Here is a 13,609-nt window from a genome sequence, read left to right as displayed (position 1 = left end):
GACCTAAACGTGGTTTTACTCTTCTCATCATGATAATTCCTTTCTCACCTTGTAATCGCGGCCATATGGAATATCAATAGTTCATTCTGCAAATCACTTATAAGAAGAATTTTTCAAATCCCACTGAAAGTATGTTTTCAGGTATATGAAAGATAAATAACTGCATATTCACCTATATTAATTTGAGTATCAAAATGCTTTTTACAAAAATTTACATTACGTGTTTTTAATTGCCAAAATATTTCTCATCTATCAAAAATAGAGTAGGTTCAACTACGAGTTAATCCCCACTTTAGTCTCTAAGATCAAGAGTTGCACTGATTTAGTCCTTAACTTCTCAATTGTTACAATTTGGTTCCTCAAATTAAAAATAGTGCACCAATATAATCTCTCGTGTAATTTTTTTGTTTCCAGAACTCAACGCCATTAGTGACATGACTCAAACCTTACCACATTGGACATATTAAAACGACGTTGTACATGTTTTGACACTAAAGAATACATTGAACGACATCATTTGAGAGTTTTAACAATCTTGTCATAACCAAGTTTCTTATCATAACCCTCAAACGACATCGTTTAATGCCTTCTTTAGCAACAAAATATGTACGACATCATTTTAATATATCCAGCGTGGTAAGGTTTGAGCTACGTCACTAACAGTATTGAGTTTCGGTGATCAAAAATACACGAGGGACTATTTTGGTATACTTTTTTAAATCTGTAAAACCAAATTATAGCAATTAAGAAGTCAAAGACTAAATCGCCAATTTCAAAAATCAAAGTGAGACTTAACTCAGTTCAACTATGGTTGGACAAATTATATATACAACAAAGAGCATAGCCACACCATAACATATTGAATTGAGCCAAAGATCTTTGTAATGCTTCAACAACTTTCGGGTTTAGGAAACAGAGAGAACCAGTGGATTATTTTGATTTTTGACGTTGAAAACATGTACGGATGGTGGTGGCATATTTTCGATTGTACATGGATATGGATATGATGGATCACTTTACCTGATTTGAAATTTAGATGCGAAAGTAATGCTTTTAATGGTGATTGATAAGTGCAAATAAAACTGCTTCATTCATTTTAAGAAAGAAATCAAATAAAAATTCATCAAATTAAAATATTATAGTAAGGGTAAAAATTAAAAATAATATGAATATTGCGCATGCCTCAATCCCACTTTATTTGGAATAGGGCATGAACAAACCCTATCCTTTTCATGGGACAAATTGATGTGCTTTTAACATATAAATATAAAAAATATTATATATATATATATATATATATATATTAAAATTAATTATTATATATTTATGTATAAATATATATTATTTAATTTATTTTTAATATATATTTTATATAAATAACTAATTTTAATAATTGAATTTAACCTACACGTAAGTATATATATAGAACTCAACTTGGTATGTATAATAGGCTTAATAGCAAAGAAACACTGTTGTCACTGCAAAAGGCTTCGGCTTTATACAAACTGCTGTCACACGATACAAAAACGTGACACCGATATATAATAAAAAGAAAAAACATCAAAAGTAAACTATAGAGTAGTTAAAATCATGAATTTGCTAAAGAGGAATAGTGACGCATGTAGTAAAAGTTTTCAACATATCTTATAAAGACATGATTTTAAATCCACTTTTTAAAGAATTTGTAAATATTTATGTAAGTATTTTGAGTTTGGAAAATGTTCTATTGACTTTAATAAATTTATTGATGTCAAATTAATCTAAATTTTTACAAATGGGGCTACGCATACGGATTTCCCTTCTTGATGAGAAGTTAACAGCGGCGGTGATTAGGGAGATTTCCATTTCTTCTCATTTTGTTCCTGTAATATATTTCTTTTTTACAGAAAAAAAATGCAATTTTGTACCTTAAAATATTAATCTAAATTTTTGTATACCTAAAAAAAGTTTGAAATATATATATGATATTATTATTCGTATTTTGTTTCTTTTTGCTAGTCAAGGGACAATGGTTTTATATTTAATAATAGATTTTTTCCATTGGGATTTGGAGTTACATTGATATGATCTATCTTCATAACCCTATAAGCCAACAATCCATATGCTTGATATATGGTAATATAATATGGTGTTTATATTGCTTTGAACTTTCTTGTTATTCAGGTTGTATAATTGCCTTTTCTTTTTGGATATTATGTATGTATGTATATGTATAATGTATTTAAACTAAAATTAATAAAGCTAACCACATATATATATTGCAAGGACAAGTTAGGATTTGCATTGCAACCACCATAATTCACTACTATTTTGTTAAAATTAAAACCGCTTTTTCTCTTTAGACAATTCTATTTTTTTTTCTCATATTGAAATACAATTATATTACCTTGGAGAAAAATTGTATAGTTAATTGTCTTCTTTTCCAAAAAAATATATTTATTCTGTTACAAAGACAATTATATTCGATAAGAAAAAGTTTAGGAAGCCAGCAATTTTTGTGTTTTGTGGCCAGCACTTAACTATCAAGAAAAAAGTGAGTGATCTTCTACCATTGAATGTAATCTCACACTATTAAAAAGATTATTGATGGCCAATTAATAGTTACAAAACACAAAAGTTGTTGGACCTCTATTGATAATACATTAATGAGAGAAAGTTTGATACATTAGATCAAGAATTTGGTTTTTGATAATTAAATTGCAAGTTAAAAAGGAAAATTGGAGACAAATCTGTAAATCCACCCCCTCCCCCCGTTTTTTTTTCTCTTTCTCTTTTCGTGGAGAGTGCAACCGATTCATTATTGAACCGAACACTTTTGGTGGAGACAAAAATGAAGTTGTAACACAGTGAAAGATAATTATTTCATTCAAAGCTCCTCCATACAAAAGACGTGCTTAATGGAGCTGTTCTACTTCGTGAATCAGTTTCGTTGAAAGTTTTTCTATAAATGAACTTGCTCAAGATAAAGCTGACTGATATATATGTAATGTAACCAAACCAAAAAAATAATAATGGTGCGGTACCTACACATATCGAATTTAAGAAGCACATACTCTTAAAATCTTGGTACATAACTCATTTATTCCTTCTTAAGACTGCTATATGAATTATGAAGAGGTAAATAGTTAAATTCGTTCTTAAAATATTATTTGTTTTTAAAATTAATTTTTGATCATTTTTTAATTAAATTTATTTTTTAAAAATTTTTAATTAATTACATTAGTTTTTCTGTTATTTTTTATTAGTGGTATTTTAATGCAGTCAATAAAAAAATGATAAAAAAACTAAAATAACTAATTTAAAATCTTTAAAAAATAAATTTAATTAAAAAAATATTTTAAAAACTAATTTAACAAATGAATAATCTTTTAAAAATTAATTTAATCATTTATTTAATTATAAATATATTGTATAGATTTACTACTATTTAGTGGGACCATAATTTATATGAACTTTATAATTACCATGTGAGAGAGACTGAACAGTAGGAAAAAGATTTTAAAGAAGTTTAATTTCTCCTTTATCTCCAATCAATTAGATAGTATATATCTTGTTTAAATCCGTGATTGCCTTTACCATAGCTTATGAGCCATATCATCATAGCAATATATGACATATGTCGTTAGTTTAATTCTCCATAATTATCATAAGCATCAAAGATTTCAAGCGTGAAAATTCACGAGTTCATGTGCATTGACATGACCCCACTTTCCAATCAAATCCTTGACTAAGTGCCGCCCTGGGAACGATCGAAGACTATACACATGTCGTACGTCGGTAAAAAAAGATCAGGGTCAAAAGAAATAAGCCACTCACAGAACCATCATATTCGAGCCTAAGAACTTTTTGTTAACAGTATAACGTTGTTTGCTCGAATTCCTCAAGTTTTAACCACTTTTTTCATACAATTAGTGGCTCAAACTTAATTATACATAAAATTATGTGAATTGATATTGTTGGATTTCACTTCCACCAAGCATGCATGTTCAAAATTTCACTTATATGGAATTGGTTAAAGAAAATTTTTTATCTCTTGAATCTCTCTCCTACCAGATTGCTCTTTTTTTTTTTTAATGTGTTCTTTGTTTTTGGTCCTGGGGTTTATCCTTCAAAAATGCCTGTTTGCAAGATTGCATAGTTGGATCTCGTCATTTGAGCCCATTTATTGACCTCGGTTTTGTTGGGCTTTGAGTTTCTTCCATAATAGGAAAATATAACAATAAACTACAAAACATGTCACCAAAAAAAACCCCTATAAAACAATGTATATTAATAAATTTGGATGATTTTGTTAAAATATTTTCTAATTAATTAATTTTGTTATATTTTATTTATTTTTTTTAAATATATTCTTGTTTTTACTCTTCAAAATTATTTTTATTCACAAATAATTTTTGTAAATTCATTTTTGATAGTGATCTATTCATTATACTTCGTTATTAACTACTTTATAAATCAGTTAAATTAATAAATTTAGATAAATAATCATTGCCATTACAAAAGCTGGCACAAAAGATACTATTATAATAAAACTTAACATTATGCTTAGTCAAGAGAATATCAGATCAAAATGATAATTAATTATACAACATTTAAAAAGATACACTATATGTCTATATAAAGATAGAAGTCTTAAAAAGAACGCAAATTATTTTGTATATATTATATTCTTCTTTCGTATTTTTTTCTATAATTAAAGTATGGTAAATATTATGGTGTAAATAGAAAACATTTTGAGTAATTATCTAAATCAGTCTCCAAGAATTTTAAAAGCGGATATTTTAGTCCTCAAGAAAAATTAATACACAGATCAATTTCCAAGATTTTACTTTGGCGGACAAATCAGTCCCTAATTTATTTTTCTTGGGGACTAAAATGTCTGTTTTTAAAATTTTTGGGGACTAATTTGGATAATTACTTTGTCCGAAAAATGAACTAGAACTGATTTATCTGCCAAAATAAAACCTTGAGGATTAATTGATTTAGGTGATTACTCAAAAATTTTCTATACCTATAAATTTGTGTTGTCTTAATAAATGATTGCCAAGTGTCCCTCCAATAAAAAGATAAGATCTATCATTTTAAAGGTGAGATGCAATTTTATAGGACCTTCTCTCTGTTACACGTGAGAATTTTAATAGTCAGACTGATTAATTATATTTAAGATGATTAATTATTTTAACATAATAGTGTTGTGTACTGATTTTTTCTCGTATTTGGATTATTTTACAAAGAGAAATACAAAAGACTTAAATGAGTTTATGAGTTCATGAGCTTATAATACTATGCATACTATTCACCCATTTAATATGTAATATTCATTATTATTGCAGTGGAAAATAAAAGTAAATCTTCTCTATTTTTTTATTGATATTATTAATTGTTAAGTGTATTTTTTATTACATAATATACTCTTTTATATTTTTTCTATTTTATTTAAAATTGCATAATAGAATATTACACTTTATCATATTTATTTAAAAAAATGANNAACCGATAAATTAAAAAATAATTTTCAAATTTTAAGATATTATTTTGTTATTATATATTTTTTAGTTAAGAATAAAATTAAAATTAACTCGTATAAATATGTACTAATGGATATTTGTTTCAATAAATTAAAATTGTGTGATAAAATGAAAAAATGTGCTTTAAGATTTATGGAGCAATAACAAAAAAACGTGACTTCAACCCAAAATACTTTCTTTTGTGCAAAAACAAAAAAAATTCTAACACATTATAATTAATCATGATAAATATAATTATTTAAGCTAAGCATTAAAACTCTCATATGAAAGAGAGAAAAAGTTTTTGTACCCCACTTTTAAAGTTGCATCTCACCTATAAAACAACATATCATAGTTGTCAGAATCGAACCGATGATCGAACCGATAAAATTACTATGTCACTGGATTACTAGTTCAACCGGTGGGTTACTTATCAAATTGGTTAATCCGATATAATTAAATAATTATGTAAAATTTAATTATTTTTGTGGTAAGATTGTCTTTCTTGCAACTCTGGAGTGAGCAGTTCGAACCAATGACAGCTATTTTGAAAAATTTTTCAAAACTGTAGCTTCGCCTTCAATTGGGACCAAACGGTTTGGTTCGGTCCGATTTTCACCGGATTTAGCCGATTTTAACTGATTCGTTACGGTTCAATCGGTTCATTCTGATTCTCTACCTTAAATGGTCCTAACCTCGGACCGAACCGATATAGGATCCGATTTACTGATTTTTCAGTCGCCCATCCGATCCAATTTTTACAACTATGCAACAGACTTTGTCTTCTTTTTTTAAGGACACATACCAACTATTTTTTGTGACAACACAAATTTACATGTATAATTTTTTTCTTTTTTTTATACCATAGAATTCACCTTAAATATAACTCATCCATCTTGAACGAAAGTGAGCTCGAACCTGGACAGGTCGAGTTATATACTTGTAGGGTTCTACAATAGTATATTGAAAAACATAAAAAATAATGATTAATTTTTTATATTCATTTTCCATTCAAGTTAATATTAATGATTTTAAAAAAAATTAAATGAATAAAGAAATAGAGTGTAGGCGGTTAGGTGGATCCCGTTGGGGTGTGTGTTGGAGCTGAGCAATGTTTTGATTGGCTCCCTCTATTCTCTATTCGATAATAAGTTACCCAGAAAGCTGAGATTTTCAGCTGACATTTCTTGATGCTAATGGCTTCAGCCATCGCTAACGCCCAATTCACCATCATCAACCCTTCTTCTTCTTTCGATTCCCACGGATACATTGGTCTCAGGCCCACCCAACCTTCCAATTTGAAGCTCTCTTCTAACCGCACCACTTCAACCAACCTTCTTCGCCCTCTCCACCTCTTCGCCGTTAGAGCAAGTGATTCCCACAACGGTAACCAAGCGGGTCCACTCCACAAGCTTGGCCTCTCCGACGCCGAATGCGAAGCCGCCGTTGTTGCCGGTAACGTCCCGGAGGCACCTCCGGTTCCCCCTAAACCGGCTTCTCCGGTTGGAACTCCCGTCGTCCCTTCACTTGTGAGTCTCCGATTCAATTTTCGAATAGGAACCAAATGTGTTGACTTTAGCCTTGCGCATTCTTGCTGATGATTTAGAAAAACTTGTTGAGTTAAGCAATTGATTTGATTTGATTTGATTTTGTATCAGCCACTTAACAGGCGTCCTCGCCGCAACCGGAGGACGCCGGCGCTGAGGGAAGCATTTCAGGAGACGACAATATCGCCTGCGAATTTCGTGTATCCACTTTTCATTCATGAAGGTTGGTCTTGTTTTTACTTGTTTTATGCATTGTTCATGTGTAGTGGAGGTAGTGTAATATGCTATGCTGGAGCTGTTTTGATTGGTACAATTGAACTTGCAGGTGAGGAGGACACTCCAATTGGGGCTATGCCGGGATGCTATAGGCTTGGATGGAGGCATGGACTTGTGCAAGAGGTTGTTATTTGCCCTTGTTGTTATCTCCTCATTTATTTGAGTTACTTATCAGAAGTTTGAAGCTGTTTAATTATGTTCAAGACGTTTAGACAGATTTAATTGTTTCTTTAAATATCTAGGCTGGGAGGAACTTGCCAGTTTTGTTTCAGTATTCTACTTCCAGTCCTGAATCTGCCCTGTTACATTGCTTACTTTGCCATATAATGCTCTTCTAATTTATATTTGCAAACTGCATGGTTGATGATGACATTGTGCTTGCCATCTCTTCAGGTTGCAAAGGCACGGGATGTTGGTGTTAATAGTGTGGTGCTTTTTCCTAAAATTCCAGATGCCTTGAAGGTTCTATTCTGTTACTTACATACTGTAGATTTTCTGTAGTGTGATTTCAGCCCTGTATGACAGATTTTTTCCTTATAGTCTCCCACAGGGAATGAAGCATACAATGATAATGGTTTAGTGCCTCGGTCAATACGTTTGCTCAAAAACCTAATATGTTTCTTCTGCCATCTTAGGAACCAGATGCCATGAAGGATATATGTGTTAAATACTTAAATGCTATTAGTAAACATGATTGACTTGATAATTCATAAAACAAACCCTCTGAAACATGAACACTTAAAGTACTAATCATAATTACTATCTTTGATATCTTGTAGGAGTTATTATGAATGATGAGACTGTTCATCAATTATGCAAACAAGCTGTATCCCAGGTAATATGACTGCATTCTAATTGGTTCACTTTCAAATTTTGATCATGTAATGAGGATGATAGTTTCTCAATGTTTTAAAATGAAAGAGGAAAGAGCTGATGCCAAATATAGTAGTAGCAAACCAGTATTATTCCCATCGTTCTCAAATAACTATCTAGCTTTAAATACACACATGGATTACCGAAATGATTATGATAGTCTCAATGTTAGAGGGAGAACAATTTTGGTGTATTTTGCAATAATATCATCACTACTAATCCTCTCTCATAGTACTAGTAGTCTTCTTTCCATCTACTCTCCTATCCATTTAATTTAATAGGTGTATCACTGGTAAAAAAGTTAATATTGCGTGGAGGTTAATGGTTGAGAATTGGTACTTTCGGATTTCATATGCTTTTTTCTTAACTTCCAAGGGTTCCTTTCGTACTTCTATAAACCCACTAACATATTTTTTCCAATCTCTTTGTCTTTATTGACTGTGCAAAAAGGCCCGAGCTGGAGCAGATGTTGTCAGTCCTAGTGATATGATGGATGGTCGGGTGGGAGCAATGCGAGCAGCTCTTGATGCTGAAGGCTTTCATCATGTTTCTATAATGTCCTACACAGCAAAGTATTTTGACTACTTATTCTTTTCCCCTTGTCATATCTTCTTTCTGTGCCATGTTGCATTTGAAATTTCTGAAGGTTTAGTTAATTTCAAATATGTACAAGTACATCTCAAAATTTTAGGGAAGAAAAACAGAGATAATTCAAAATTAGTATGTACTTAGGGTGAGTATCCATTGTGTCATTGATCTGTTATAATTCTTATTCAAATGTGTTTATGAAGGGTTTAGATATAGTACCAATTGGTAGATCTATATTGTCTGTTCAACTCACTGTCCTAAAATGTGCATGTACCAACAGGTATGCAAGCTCATTTTATGGCCCATTTAGAGAAGCGCTGGACTCCAACCCTCGGTTTGGAGACAAGAAAACGTCTGTGTTAACTTCAACTTTCAACTTTTTGTTATTTATTTTTTACTTACCCCCAATCCTCCTCCCCTCTCAATCCTCCTCCTCAACTTACAGCCATATATGTAATCAATTTAACATGATTAATTGATACTTTGCTTATAAATATGGCCTTGTGGACAAAAGTTATCAGATGAATCCAGCAAATTACAGAGAGGCTCTGACTGAGATGCGGGAAGATGAATCTGAAGGAGCTGATATTCTCTTGGTTGGTTCCCTTATTTGTGTGTGCATGATCATTACAAGAATGAAACACTGCACGTTTTTCGTATACCATTTTCTAACTTGAAAATATTGGTTTCCAGGTGAAGCCTGGTCTTCCTTATTTGGATATCATAAGGCTTCTGAGGGATAATTCTCCTTTGCCAATTGCAGCATACCAGGTTTCTTCTTTGGCTTACACTAGCACTTGACAAAAATGAGAAATACTAGAGGGTCATCAGAAATACTAAAAATAATAAATTTTGATTGCCCTCTAGTATTCCTCGACAAAAATAACACCATGCTTTGATACTTGTTTAGCGCTCTACTCTTGTTTTGTTTTAACAGTTACTGCAATGCAGTAATGCTACTATATCTTATCAAATTCTAAGTCGTCCAATTTTTCGTGGAATAATTGAGTACTTATTTATCTAACAATCTTTATGTGTTGCAGGTTTCTGGTGAGTACTCAATGATAAAAGCTGGTGGTGCTCTGAAAATGATTGATGAAGAAAAGGTTATGATGGAGTCATTATTGTGCCTCCGGCGGGCTGGTGCTGACATCATCTTGACCTATTTTGCTCTTCAAGCTGCCAGAAGTTTATGTGGAGAGAAGAGGTAAAATTGTTCAAAATATGTAGGGGATAGTTCATTCTAGAAGGCGGACGGAAAGCGTAACTGTATGCCGGTTTTTGTCTAAATGCTTTTCATCTCCATTGCCAACCCGTTGTTGTATGATAAAGGATGCGCTGAAGTGAAAAATGTAGTGTGTTGTGGTACTGAAACGAACTATATGTCGAGAAGCTAATGTTCCTAACGAGTCTTCCATTCTCCTACCTGCTCTTCTTGAATGCATTTTACCGTGTTGAACTTGTTAAAATGGAAGCTCATGATTTTCTCGTGTTGTTTCAATAATGTAGATAGTGACTTGCTTTTGATGCAATAAAATCGATAAAAGGGTTCAACGTAACGCCAATTTTATAAAAACAAGAATTCACAGATTTCCTGAAGCTAAATTATTATTATTATTTTATTTATACTCGTGCACATACATATCTATCTGCCTCCAAAAACGCAACCCAAACTTGTATAAAATTCTGGCGCACTCTATTTTTGTTATCATTTATGAGCCTTGCCTCTACATTCCTTAACTCAAAGCAACAAATAAATATAGGGAATATGAGGGGGGGACGGATAAAACTTGTGTCTACCAAATTTTGTACCAAGTTGAGTGGAGAGTGTGAGAACTGAGAAGTGAGAAGAATATTCATTCATTCCCATTTTTCCCAGCATGACTTTTTTATTATTAACTTCACCCATACTCAATGAGGAACCTCTCTGCAATGGTGGCATGTGCTGCTGCACCTATTGGTAGAACATCTTCATCAATCATGAAATGTGGGGAGTGTCCTGTGTGAGTAGACCCCAATGTCTCATTCCTTATCCCTATGTAGAAGAATGCTGCAGGGACCACCTGGGAGTAGAATGAGAAATCTTCAGCACCCATCATGGGTGGAACTACCTTGAAATTCGTTTGACCCAGCAAATCAATGGAAACCTTCTTCACATGCTCATACATTTTGTCATCATTGACTGTTGGAGGATATATGGTGTACTCCTTTTCAAAGAAGTCAACCTCTGCAGAGCATCTATACACACCAGCTTGTTCCACAATCACCTGTTTGAGACAACAATAATAATAGGATTTCATTCCAGCTTAGCTATATATGTGTATTTATTCAATTTAGTATATAACACAATGTAAGTTGCTATTAACCTGCTCAATTCTTTCAAGTAGTTGATAAAAGCTGGTGTTAGAGAAAGCTCTGAAAGTTCCACCAAGAACCACTGTGTCTGGTATCATATCAAGATTGTTGCCGCCATTGAATGAAGTCACAGAAACAACCTAAATTGCAAATGGGGCTAAGTTCTTAGTATATACCAAATATGGAAAGAAAAAATCCTCTAAAGTGAAGACAATTGTAAAGTAATAAAGTAATAAAGTAAGTAGTTAAATAGTTATCATTATTTAATTTATAATTTTTATTGTATGTGAGTCTCACTATTTTGATTCAAGGATGGTTAGATTTTCATTTTCTTATTTTACTAATTTTCTAACTTTAGAAGAGGTTGATCTACTAAATATATGAGGCCGTACCTGTGAATCCAAGGGATTGGATTCGCGGGAGACAATACCCTGCAAGCTGATCACAGCGGCTGAACCGGCCAAAACCGGATCGATCGAGTGGTGTGGATCGCCGGCGAGGGCCTTTTTCCCTGTGATCACGGCTCTAAAAAACCCACAGCCAGCCAGCAATGGGCCGGGCCTGGACCCAATAATAGCGGTTGGATGCTGATGGGATACATGAACTGCAAATATAGCCTCAACATCCTCCAATGCACCATCTTGTATCATTCTCTTTGCACCATTTCCAGCTTCCTCCGCTGGTTGGAATATCAGAATTACTGTTCCCTGCCATAAGAGCAAGGCCTGGTAGGGTCAATTGTGAAAATGGGACAAACAGACAAGCTACACACTAATTTCCAAATGAGAAACCATATGTATGTTCTCCGTTAATGGTTTCAAATCCCTCAATAAATATTCAAATTACTAGCAACTGTACAAACAAAAAAATGGAATTGAGTGAATATTATTGTATATAAAGTTCTTCTGCACTGATCGAGAATAGGGATTCAAGAAAAAAAAAACCAAATTTATTTAATGCATTTAAAACTAAAAATTTAGTTAAAAAAATAAAATTTTATTTTTCATTTTCACTTTTTATTTTTTATAAATTTTTTTTTAAAAAAATATTAAAAAAATAAATCCACACTCATAGATCTGAAGCATGTGTAAATTCTATTTTCAAAAGATCAAATATTTTAAATTAATTCATAAAAAGTATAATAATAGAATAGATTTGTCTCTTTTATCCCTTAGATAATAACATCAGCATAATCAGTTCAAATTGATCTAGTAGTTAATTTACTAATTCGTTTAAGTAAATATCGCATAATTATTTTAAGACACATCATATAATTAGTGGAAGAACCAATTTAATTACCGTTTTAAATATTAACCCTCCAAAATGTGTAAATCTCCTGAAACCAACAAAGTTTACAATAGCTTCAGGTGTGGAGAATAATCTACACTCTAGTCTATGGAAGACTTGTGAAACCTGACACACCTTTTACCATTCAGTTATTCACTACACATTACCATACTCTACTGTTGTGTTAGTACTACTTGGCATTAATTTTAGTGGTAGCATGAAAAGAAAGAAAGTAAATTTTTTATAATAAATTTTAAATATTTTTAAGTATCATATCAATCACCAAAAAAGAAAACACCAACCCACGTTGTCCAATCACATGCTAATTCTAATGAGCAAGTAGTAGTGGACCAGATACCATTCTATTGACAACACTGAACACCCTATAGTAATGTCTCACTGTATTTATTCAAACAAATAGCTATTAAAAAACTTTTGAATAGTCAATTTTAAATTAATAATGTCATTTTATTTAACTGAAAATAATATATCAAGTTGAAAAATGTAAATATCCACATTTGATGGTTACAAATTCGATTTTTCTCATTAAATCTATGCAATTTTAAGTAAATTTAAAGAAGTTTAAAATTTGATGTAAAAAAGAAAAAAAAAAAAACATATTTGTTCAAGTACAATCCTAGATTCCATTGGAACAAACACAAGGCATGCTCCTAAATATGTATGTATTCCCTATAATGTCAGAATGCACAGAAAAGTTTTATGCTCGTCAAGGTTACATTTCTGGTGCAATCAAGAGTCAACTTTCCCTTTAATCGAGAGAAAAACTGCGGGGTAGTTCATCATATTCAATCACGTGTTCTCAAACCAATAAAACCAAACAAACTTTATTTAATGTGGTAGATACCATCTTAGGATAGGTTTTCTTAATTTTTGAAAAAAAAAGTTATTAATTATAAAATACGGATATTTTTTTATTTGTTGTGTCTGGGTGTTGAACATTTTAGACATGACACTCCTTAATATTTGTTCGACACGCATATTTTTGTCTAAATGTGTCTTAATAAAAAATTAAAATAAATAATTCGGACACGTTTAGACACACTTAAATACCATCATATGTTGACGTGTCCAATCTTATTCTTAACATATACTCTTGAAATGAATTTAAAAATAATATATATTATTAAGCATTAAATAAATAAAATATTTTAAATA

General features: G+C 31.7%; 1 protein-coding gene and 1 pseudogene across 1 annotated transcript in view; one reads left to right on the top strand and one right to left on the bottom strand.

Annotated features, from left to right (window-relative positions):
- LOC107606040 lies at positions 6,574-10,367 on the top strand (annotated as a pseudogene).
- The window catches only part of LOC107606039 (IAA-amino acid hydrolase ILR1-like 6), an 8,296-nt gene continuing 5,068 nt past the window's right edge, over positions 10,382-13,609 (bottom strand). The window contains exons 3-5 of the mRNA XM_016308006.2: positions 11,539-11,853; positions 11,158-11,286; positions 10,382-11,058 (exon numbers count right to left, since the gene is read on the bottom strand). Coding sequence (XP_016163492.1) covers positions 10,693-11,058; positions 11,158-11,286; positions 11,539-11,853 — 810 coding nt within the window. The 3' untranslated portion in view covers positions 10,382-10,692. The remainder of the gene's footprint in view (positions 11,059-11,157; positions 11,287-11,538; positions 11,854-13,609) is intronic.

The sequence above is a fragment of the Arachis ipaensis genome, chromosome B07, assembly GCF_000816755.2.
Source record: "Arachis ipaensis cultivar K30076 chromosome B07, Araip1.1, whole genome shotgun sequence".
Taxonomy (NCBI): domain Eukaryota; kingdom Viridiplantae; phylum Streptophyta; class Magnoliopsida; order Fabales; family Fabaceae; genus Arachis; species Arachis ipaensis.
The sequence above is the reverse complement of the archived record's forward strand: the minus strand, read 5'-3'. Positions and strand labels throughout refer to the sequence as shown.